Raw genomic sequence first — 11,011 nt, forward strand, 5'->3', positions numbered from 1 at the left:
TAAACTTTTGATTTTAACACAAAGCTGTCGGTGTGCATGAGGGGATCCCCCTACCCCCCTTTCATGTTTGTGAAAGTCTGATGACAGATAAGCCACCAGGTTACACCTTTTTGACTGTGTGTAAGGGCAGGTTTCACTGTAATAGTGTGAACTGGTTTGTGTGGTTCTTTTCTTACTCTTGGTGACAGACAGGAACGCAACAGACTGGCAATTATATCTGTGTGTTTTCAGAGCCTGTCAGTGTCTGTGGCAGCATGGCTGACCTGAAGCTCATGAGTGACGTTTTTTTTGTTTCTGTCCATGTCGTCCTTCTTGCCTCATTCGGGACGCCGGGAAATGACGGGATCTGTTGTTTCAGGCTGCAGTTTAATCCTGCGCAACGTTTCTCACCTCCCTGATGGCGTAACGATGGATGCTGATGAGAATTCAAGATGCTCTGAGAGATTTATTTCTCGTTCATTCATTCTGCAGCGGGCTGGCTTTCCCCTCCCGTGTGCTAACGACGCTGTGACAGGCATTTCCTGTCTGGTATCAGCGGCCCTCCCTTGGCACGATATGCAGAGAGGAGATGGTTTAAATATTAGTGGGGACGATTTGGTTTGAGTCAGAATAAGGAGAAAAGAAGGCTAAAAGCGACATTTTCATTTCCTGACATATGAAAGAAAGAATAGCTTAGAACACAAACACACAGAATGCTCTTCTTCTTCACTAAGATCTTAGCCACTTTTTGCGGTTCCTCCTTTCCTTTTCATTGAGTCTTTTCAGTTTCAGCCATTGCCTTGCAGAATGACTCACCAACCTGCAAACTGAGTGACAAAACCCCTCTGACTGTTGAACTGACTCCTGGACTCATGATTGGCTAATGAATCACTGACCTACTAACTGCAGTGCTGCACCTTCAGCTGCTTTGTCTGGACGTAATTGTGACGTTTAATGACTGGTTGTGACCATTCAAAGGTCCGCCCTCCGTGGTGGACTCTAGAGTCCAGTCTGAAAGCAGATCACTAGGAGATTATAGCCGTTTCCTGCCGGGGAGATTCTTGTTTAGTTGAACCTTTGCTTCCACTTTTCTCCTCTGTTTACGGAGAGCAGATGAGGGGAAAAACTAATTTGCCCTCCCTGCTTGGCCGACTTCTGCATCCACCAACACCGGAAATTGAGTTTTACTAGGCATTTCATTCAGATGCCACAGAAGATTTACGTTGCAGGTCACACTTGGCTCAGTAGACAGCAATGCTGTTCCAGCTGTTATTTATCAACTCATTGATTGGCATAACAAGAGCAGCTCACCAACATATGGTGTTTTTGTAGTCCACCTACAGCTGAGCATTGCCTTTGTTTGGATTCAGACAATTGGTGTTGAATTATTAAAATGCCTAAATGATAAAGCTGAATATTTCCCTGTCCTCATGGCGCCATGGTCATGCTCTTGTGGTTATATTTGAATATCTTTTAACGGATGTTTTGTGAGAAAGAGCCAAGTTAAATGCGTGTGTACAGTTGGGGCTGATTGTCCTCAACATTTTATTATTTTTTTTCAGGTTTTTTATGGCAGTAGTGGCTTTTATTCAACCGTAGCATCACAGACAGAATGAAGAACAGAGAGACGAGGGGAAGACATGAAGCATATGAGGCAGGGAATTGAACCAGGGACAACTGCGTTGAGGACTGTACCCTTAATTTAGGATGGTCCTGCTCTAATACTGAGCCATGCAGCGCTCCATCCATCTTTTTCTGTTTTATTAAAAAAACAGAAATGGTTTGGTGGAAACTTGTCATAGTCAGGAGGAACTTGGTCAGTGGTGACTGCTGCTCTCCTTTAAGTTGCTCATTAATCCTCCCTAGCGCTCATGTTTGGTCATATACAGTATTTAGATTTTCTATAAATACGGAAAAAGAAAACAAATTATTGAAAGATATTTATGTTTCCAGACTCTTCCTTCTCTCAAATTCTAAGGGATCCATCCATTCATATGACAGTCTGTCCGTCCATTCTTCCTCTCCTTTACAACTTTTTGCAGATTATATATTGAAAGCTTTGCCACTTCAGAAATATTTCACATCAATTCTTAGGAAAAGTTTGCATTCAAATGCTTTAATATGAACCTGGGAGTTTTGACATGAAGTATGTGTTGAAACCAACATTTATTTCTTGAGCAAAATGTCAATAAATATTTTCAAAGCAAAATAAAACAAACAAAAGACAGGAAACAAGACTTTGAAGATACGGAGTCACTCTAATCATCTTCATGTTTTTGTTTAAATTTTCAGCTCTGTCCTCTTCCTGTCATTTTCTTCTTGTTTGACAGGACACTGGTTGGACGTTTTCTTATAGAAATGTCTGACTAAAGTTCTCTTCTTCCTCCCCATCTTGTCCTGCAGGCAGAAGGTGATGTCGCAGCTCTTAACCGTAGGATCCAGCTGGTGGAGGAGGAATTGGACCGAGCCCAGGAGAGGTTGGCCACAGCGCTGCAGAAGCTGGAAGAGGCAGAGAAGGCCGCAGATGAGAGCGAGAGGTCAGATCTGTTTCCTTTAGTTATACACCTGGCTTTCACGTTGCAAATAATCAACGTAGGAGTCGTTTTGGAACACGGATCTGTTGTCTTTTCTTCATATCAGAGGGATGAAGGTGATCGAGAACAGAGCGATGAAGGACGAGGAGAAGATGGAGATCCAGGAGATGCAGCTGAAGGAGGCCAAACACATCGCAGAGGAAGCTGACCGTAAATACGAGGAGGTAAAGATGCTTCCTGCTCATTTGGTTCTGCTGCATCTAGGAAGTAATAAGGCTGGATTAGGGTGCAGAGTTGGAGAGAATTGCGCACACCTCCAAATTGTGCCTGAACTCGGCAGATTTGTGATTGTCTGGTGACTAAATGAAGTACTGAGGTTTTCACACTGCAGGTGAAATTAAACTTGGATCAGTCTGTAAAAAATAAAAATAACTAGCACCACATCACCGATGATCATGAGGAGGAAGTGTGAGAATCGTCTAGAAGGATATGACTGAAGTTGATCAAGAAAGCAATCTTGCAACCTTTTCCAGAATTATTATTCTTTAATGTGGAAAAAGTTTGGTAGTCTGTCCCAAATGTAAGCAGCATAATGAAATCTGTCCTCCCACCCCAAACTGTAATAAAACGTACCCCGTTTTGTGTCAGGTGGCTCGTAAGCTGGTGATCTTGGAGGGGGATCTGGAGAGAGCCGAGGAGAGGGCTGAACTTGCTGAATGGTAAGACGAAGATGCACAGTAAAACATATTTACAGCATATGCACTTAGAAATGTCTGTAACACTTTATTTGAAAGGGTGTGCATAAGACTGACATGACACTGTCATAAACATGACATAACATCTGTCATGAACATAAAGAAGTCTTTATGAATGTTTATGACAATTGTCATGAAGTGTCATTTGGTAAATAACGACACTTTTAATGCAAAGTTGCTCTAAAAGTTGCATTAAAAGTCAATTAAAAATGCCAACTTTGCATTAAATTATCATAATTTTAAAAAACATGCAAAGTTGGCCCTTTTAATGGACTTTTAATGCAACTTTTAGATCAACTTTGCATTAAAAGTGTCATTATTTACCGAATGACACTTCATGACAACTGTCATACACATTCATAAAGACTCCTTCATGTTCATAACAGATGTTATGTCATGTTTATGACAGTATCATGTCAGTCTTATGCAGACCCCTTCAAATAAAGTGATACCGAAATGTCTTAATGTTTATGTTTTAGTTGTCTATTATAGCTAAGTGTGCTTCTGCTTTATTTATTTATTTATTTTTTGTTTTTGTGCAGTAAAGCCAGTGACCTGGAGGAGGAGTTGAAAAATGTGACCAACAACCTGAAGTCCTTAGAAGCCCAAGCGGAGAAGGTGAGAGTCCACAACGAAAACACCAGACACACATGTTCAAGTGATGAGTCCCAACTTTTGCACGCTAAAGATTTACATGCAAACTAAAAATCCACATAACCCATTTTAGCTTGCAACGGATTAAAAAACAAGTTTCATCTGGAATCCAACAGAGCTGGCGTGAAACATTGCAGCACAAAATATAAGTTTAGAAAGCCTGAATACATAAAAGAATTATTATAATAAACAAAGGGTCCGACTCTGAGAACATGGATCCTGTCATTTTGGTCACACTTGGCTCAGTAGATGGTAATTCAGGCAAACTGCAATATATCACTAACATGTTGTTTAATACCAGTTCTGTAGTTGCTTAGTATAACTATGTCCTCCTTTTTGTACAACCATGTGTTTTTCTGTGTCCTGTGGAGAGAAAGCCCATAAAAGTCGTGATTTATACACAATTAGACACCAAGACATTTAGGGTTTATTGGCAAATAGGGCTGCAACTAATAATTATTTCAGCAATCCATTGCCTTATCAATTATTCTGATGCTTAATTGGATACAATTTTAATTGTTTAATAAAATTGCATTCTGTAATCTTTCCCCAAATACCCAAAAATGAAATCTAAATCATTCAACTGCATAAATAAAATCCACCCATGTTTTATTAGATGTTTTTATGCATGCAGCTAATCTGTGAAAGCCTCAGATTTATTTGAACATTAGAGAACAAACGGCATCATAAAGACCAAGGAAAGGCAGCAGTCTGGTCTGTTCATCTTAAAATGGTTAAACCAAGGCACAGCTTTCTAAACTAGTCAGATATCCAAGCTGACAAGGAAGAGGAAAAAAATGACTTTAGTCAAAGATGCGGCTAGTCGATCGTTTGTCACTCTGGAGGAGCTCAAGAGATTCAGAGCTCAGGTGGGAGAATCTGCAGACAACATGACAAATAGTTGTGCAATCTTCAAATCTGGGCTTTATTTAAGAGCCACGAGGCAAAAAATCAGTGTTGGGTAAAAAAAAAAAAGCTACAAGAAGTGAAAGCCATAGACGGGACAGAGAGGAAGGCTGCTCTGGTTGGATGAAACCAGAAATAAGACTTTATGGTCTAAAAATAGTGTCAGCATAATGCTGTGAGGAGTCAACTTAGAGTGTAAAGCTGGTTTGAAATGACTGAGCTTGGATTATTTCGTAATGAACAAGCAGAAATGTCAGTCTGCTGATGCGCAGAGCTGATCGACGACATGCACAGTTCAAAATCGTGCCTGTCGCATAAAATCCTAATGAATCGCATTGATGTGTGTGATTGCTACGAGACAAAGATTGAAGGTAAAGACACTGCAGGGCGTTTCTGCGAATGCCAACTGCCCTTTTGTTTTCACTTTCCTCCCAAGGTCAGGCATGCAGTATGACAGCATGCCAGGTTAACCGCATGCCTACTTCCCCTTTGCGTTGCAGTATACGTTATGCTTTTACGCATAACGTATGCTGCGTTACGGGCAGTCGGGCCCGTCATGGTTGACAGCACAGTCGTTTGTTCCCAGAACATACCAACGTATTTGCCTCCGAGGAACTTAACCTGTCTCCTGTCTGGTGAGCTGAAGAAGTTCACACTCAGCTAATCTGCAGGTGAACGCAAGTGGAGACATGTTTAGATTTCTGCCACTGAGTTTTCTGTTTTTCTGCCTTAACAGTACTCAGAAAAAGAGGACAAGTATGAGGAGGAGATCAAAGTTCTGACTGACAAACTGAAGGAGGTGAGATCCAGATGTTCCTCTCTGATTATACTGTCATCTCATATTTCCTCACCTCTTCACATCCCTTAAGACTTGAAACAAAACAAACGTGTTTATTTTTATGGCAGTAAGGTGGTCGTCTATGTGTTGTTGTTTTTTTAAATGTCTGAGTTATGTAAGGGAGACATTTTCTAACTGCAAAACACCCAGATAAGAATGTGTAAAACTTTTCCAGTGGTGCATGCTGGATTACTTTGTCAAGGCTCGCTGACTTTGTGTGTGTGTGTGAACTCCATCCAGGCTGAAACCCGAGCAGAGTTTGCAGAGAGAACAGTGGCCAAACTGGAAAAGTCCATCGACGATCTGGAAGGTATGCAAGCATTACCAGTCTGCGTAACGTGTAGACGGATTATGGTGTTCGCTGCTCAAGTTAATGCATTTTTAATACAAGCAGCTACAGTTTTGGTAGAAATCTTGAAGGAGTGGAAACATCCTTTTGAGGGGGAAATAAAAAAAACAATATGTCCAAAAGCTATAAAAACTGGCCACAAAATCTGAAGAGATCCTCTTTTCCAAGGCTGCAAAGAGGACAGTATGTGCTTTCATGTTTTGTAGGTCAGCATTATTTAGTTGATGAACCACAGGGAGCTCACTTTATAGCGTTATTGGAGCAGCTTTATGAGACACTCAGAGCAAGCTTGAACGCTCGCAGCTCACCCGGCAAAGAGGGCTGCTAGCCTAATTAGACATGCATCATTCTTTTAATCCAAGCATTCTACCTCTTTTGTAAAAGCCTGACCTAATTTTTTTTCTCCTTGTCTTCTCCATATTTTCTCTGCTCCTTCCTGCCTCCGCCTGTCTCTCATGCTGCTTTTGGCTTGTCTGTGTTGCTGCTGTCCTTGCCACCTGCCTGTACTCGGCTGTGGACCTCTGTGACCTCCAGACGAGCTGTATGCTCAGAAGCTGAAGTACAAGGCCATTAGCGAGGAGCTGGACCATGCCCTTAATGACATGACGTCTCTTTAGGCGTCTTCTGCTCGCTCCGACTCTCCTCTGTCGCACTCTGTGTAGCTTTTTCCCTGCAGATCATATGTGCCTTTTGCTCATCTTGCTTTGCTCAACTGTTTCATTAAAGTCTCTTTATTTCCTACTTTGCAGCATTTGTCTCTGTTCTTTGTTACTACTGTAAAATAAACCTCCCCCCCCCCCCCCCCTTTTTTTTTTTTTTTTTTGGTCAGTAAAACCTCAAACTTTTTTCATTGGGATTTCAGTGAATGGACAAATCCAAAGTAGTGCATAATTGTGAAGTGGAAACAAAATCATACGTGGTTTGAAAATTTTTTGAATGAAAAAATGTGGTGCCCATTTTGCATTGAGCTCCCTTTACTGTGATACCTTAAATTCATAAAAAGAGTCCACTTGTGTCATTTAATCTCGGTATCAACACAGCTGTTCTGTGAAGGTCTCAGGGTTTCTCAGAAACATTGGTGAACAAAAACCATCATGAAGACAAATACAGGGGGGGTGAGGGGGTTGGCGGGGTCCTGATTCAACTTTTTCTCTTCCAGTACCGATGTTACAGCTTTTAGTCAGTACCGATATTGACTCGATGCAATATCAGCATGGACCCGTACATGCACACACTTGATCAAGTGCTATTACTCAAACAGAGACAAATAGTCAACAACAGCCATGAGATCAACTGACCCATTTTTTATTAGCCAATGGGTCTTCATGCGCTGCTGGGTAGAAATGCTGCATCAGAGTGCTTCTATCGGCATGCGCATATTGGAGATATTAGACGCAGGCCGATATGTACCAATACTTTTTTATTTTTTTTGGTTGATATGAATATCGGATAAGGACAACCCTAATTGAAGAAACAGCCAATAGCCCAGGTAGAGAATTATGGAGAAGTTTGAAGCAGATTAGGTTATTAAAAAATATCTCAATCCATCATCCAAAAAAGGATGTAGCGCAACTACAAACTGGCTGGCTGGGCAAGAAGAGCATTAATCAGACAGCCTGGTACCTTTGGATCTGCAGAAATCACCAGCATGGGTGGGGAATAATATATTCTCGCATTACCTAAATTTGGATGAGTGCTGAGAGAAAAGTATTATTGGAATACAAGCTAACGTTTGCAGCCATGTGTTGGAAGATGCTGTGGTTTGACGAGACCAAAGTTTACAGTAACATTTTGGCTTGCATACGAAAAACACTTGTTAGGTGGAAAGCTAACGCCACACGTTGCCTTGGACACAACACCCCTACGGTGGCAGCATTATGCTGCTTTTCTAGATGGGAACTGGAAAGCCGGTCAGAGTTTGTGGAAATATGGACGAACTGTGCAAAACAATCCTTCAAGTTGGAGGCTGTAAAACGCTGAAGACTGGGGCCAGGTTCATAATCCACCACAACAAACGACGCTAAGCATTCAGTCAGAGCTGCAGTGGAAACCATTTTTATGTATTTGAATGTGTCGATCAAAAACACTCTGCAAGGCCTTCACAATTATGCACTACTTTACTAAATTGAAACATGTAACCCGAAAATATGACGGCATTTATGTGGTGTGGATATTTTTGGAACGCACTCGTTAAAAAGTTTTTCTGATTTTATTATAACAAGGCATTTGGTTTCTGTTGTATTTAGCACATATGAGAGTCATGTATACAAGGTGAGGCTTTCTGTTATATTTACTGTAATTTTAGTTTGAATTAATACAAATCGCAGCCCCCTGTAGACCTTTAGGACGCTTGGTTTAAGTAAAACACCTCTGCAGTCCTCTAATGTAGCCATAATATATTCTAACAGTCAAGCAGCCACTTTATGCATGACAGGCACCGTGTTGTGGTTAAATTTTTGCATGTGACTCAGCTTAACCCGAGTACCTATTCAAAACATCAGTCCAGGAAAACGGTGCTCTGTGCAGACTGAGCTGCATCATTATCTGCTTTTTAGGAGCTCAACGTGTCACTTTTGTTCTCTTTCCAGAGAAATTATCACATGCCAAAGAGGAGAACCTGGGCATGCACCAAGTCCTGGACCAGACCCTGCAGGAGCTGAACAGCTTATAAACGCCTGGAGAGGAAGATGGAGAGGATGAGATCGTCATTAACATTCCATTAAAGCGTTCGACTCCATTCCACATTTCGAGCTGTAAAATCGTTTCTCCCCACATAAAACGGGGAGGATTAACTTAATGCTTGTCCCTTGGTGTTATGTTTTTTTTTTTCTTTTGTCCCCTCCTCTTTCACATTGCTTAATTTTTATTCCCACTTGAAATTGCAGGAATTTCTTTCGAAAAAGATTTTTGAAGACTTATTTAGAAAGAGCCGTGATAAATTCACCCAGAGAAAACGGGTTTTTGATAGAAGTCCTACAGGTTGAATTGCTCAGGCAGTTTGTTGCCGACACAAAAGTCGCTCATGTTTGTTTTTAGAAGGATGCAATTTAAGACATTTTACTAATCTGTGCCTGTCTGATCCGCATCCTCCTAAATCTGCTTGGGTTTTAATCTGCGTGGTCGCCTGGCTGATGGAAAGGTTTTCAGTAATAAACACACTATGAAGGCACAAGCTGCTCCTTCACTTTAATCTTATTTACGATTAATCAGAGTCCTGAACTTCAGAGCAGCTCTGACCAACTTGAGGACATTTTGGATATCTACAGTGTGTCAAACCTTTTCATAATTTGGGTATCATGCGAGCCGGAGCAGGCTGCACTACCTTTCCTACCGTATCAGAACACTTGAGCGAGCTTAACCCCAAATCAGGAGCTCAGTCACGTCTCATCAACCATTGATAACTATTGTATATAGTAGGAGAATGTTAGGTATGTGACAAGTTGTAATGCTCTGAATATTTTTTTTTTGTTTGCTTTTATGCCACTTCTTTATTTTCCAAGGGAAATGCAAAGACCAAAGAACACATGACACAGACAATTAAATCTTTAAATGTTTTATTTTATTTTTTGTGATGGTCTCAGCTTATGTCAAGGCCTAGGAGGGGGCCTAAAAATTTGATTGAGGCCCTGTTCTTTTTGTTTCATTTACCACCCCCTCCATGTTCAGCCCTCAATAAATGTTTTACAGAAGTTCTGATTCATTTGACTCCTTTTGCATTTTGAGGTTTTTCTGTGCTATAATTGCCTTCATACATTTTTCACTGAGCATAATGGAGTGTACAAGCGTGGTCCTATGTTCGTGTCGTCATTAAAACCCACAAGAGGGTCAAATTACCCCGAAATTACAAGTTGCAAATAGCATAGAGGTGATGTCTCTATTAAGCCACACGGAGTGGCTCAGATCTTTTCATGGTCCCCTCTGCTGCCTCCTAGTGGCTGTCATGGCAAATTGCATCTCAGGAACATTTCTTCCTGAAGGCACAGCCTAAGTGGAGAACAAAATAATGTTGACAACCCCCAGAGATTTAAAAACTGAACTGATGTGCCTTATTGTAAGGACCAGTTTGTGGCACACTGCACCCACCTGCTGTCAGTCTGCATTTCCCCCCTCGTGGCCTGCAGAGGATCACAGAGCAGCCGGGGCAGGCCACCACTGTGTGGGCATGGCTGAAGATGGTGGAGATCCTGTAGCAGCCTAATAATGTTGAAGAAGAATATTACTAATCTGTGAGATTTGTTGTGTGACAGACAGTGTGCTTTGGGGAGGTGGTTACCTATGCATTTGACATCCATGAAGTAGGAGTTGGGGTTCTGCACCAGCCTCTTCTTCTTGTGTTTCCTCCTCTCGTCTGCCAGACTGGGGTACAACAAGTCCTTTGCCAGCTGAAAAGTTCAGCAGAGCATTCCCAAATGATGGTCTTTACAACTGATTTGACATCCTGAGGTGAGATTTGTGGTAACTGAACAGGATCCCAAGATATTTGAGGTTTACTGCCCTCTGCAGTCTGATGAATGAATTACTAGTTGAAGCAAAGAAACATGTCCAGACAAGTTCCTAAACCTTTTGTAGCAGGCATAGGAACGACACATATGATATAACTGCATATCTTTGAAAAATAGCCTAATACAATACAAGCAAACAACTTTAACTTATACTGTCACTTTAAATCTGCCTGTCATCAAAATATGTTCATATATATTAATATTTGTGCAGTGATAATCCATCAGTGAAAACTAAACTGTAAAACATATTAAAACTAGTAAGGAAACAGATACAATTGGATACATATTTACTTACAGACATGATTATTGAAATCAGCCCAGATGTTTTGTCCAATACAAAAGAGAAGAGTTGAAGTGAGACTAATCTGCTCCGTGATTCACCTGCTCCTTTCACAACTCTGAGGTTTGGTGCTGAAGGAGGTTGAGCAGAGGCAGGTCTGTCTGTGCAGGGGAGGGGCTATGGATAAACTATAAAGAGGGTTGGTTAAAATCAA

At 41.2% G+C, this 11,011-nt stretch overlaps 2 protein-coding genes across 5 annotated transcripts in view; one reads left to right on the forward strand and one right to left on the reverse strand.

Annotated features, from left to right (window-relative positions):
• tpm4a (tropomyosin 4a) overlaps positions 1-9,704 on the forward strand; it is a 26,914-nt gene extending 17,210 nt beyond the window's left edge. For 2 of the 4 annotated variants that reach the window (XM_008406917.2, XM_008406920.2), the window contains 7 exons: positions 2,383-2,516; positions 2,620-2,737; positions 3,162-3,232; positions 3,811-3,886; positions 5,565-5,627; positions 5,907-5,976; positions 6,550-6,756. In XM_008406917.2, the coding sequence (XP_008405139.1) occupies positions 2,383-2,516; positions 2,620-2,737; positions 3,162-3,232; positions 3,811-3,886; positions 5,565-5,627; positions 5,907-5,976; positions 6,550-6,632 (615 nt within the window). In that variant the 3' untranslated portion in view covers positions 6,633-6,756. Of the gene's footprint in view, positions 1-2,382; positions 2,517-2,619; positions 2,738-3,161; positions 3,233-3,810; positions 3,887-5,564; positions 5,628-5,906; positions 5,977-6,549; positions 6,757-8,603 lie in introns of those variants that run through there. The other 2 variants (XM_008406916.2, XM_008406918.2) reach the window with 1 other exon arrangement.
• On the reverse strand, positions 9,489-10,945 carry LOC103463530 (40S ribosomal protein S27-like). Its single transcript, XM_008406921.2, has 4 exons — positions 10,813-10,945; positions 10,289-10,397; positions 10,099-10,209; positions 9,489-9,999 (listed from the first exon to the last, which is right to left on the reverse strand). Exons 1-4 carry the CDS (start codon positions 10,816-10,818, stop codon positions 9,971-9,973), a joined length of 255 nt encoding a protein of 84 aa, XP_008405143.1. The 5' UTR covers positions 10,819-10,945; the 3' UTR covers positions 9,489-9,970.
• Positions 10,946-11,011: the final 66 nt, after the last annotated feature.

This window comes from Poecilia reticulata, linkage group LG4 (genome assembly GCF_000633615.1).
Source record: "Poecilia reticulata strain Guanapo linkage group LG4, Guppy_female_1.0+MT, whole genome shotgun sequence".
NCBI classification, from domain to species: domain Eukaryota; kingdom Metazoa; phylum Chordata; class Actinopteri; order Cyprinodontiformes; family Poeciliidae; genus Poecilia; species Poecilia reticulata.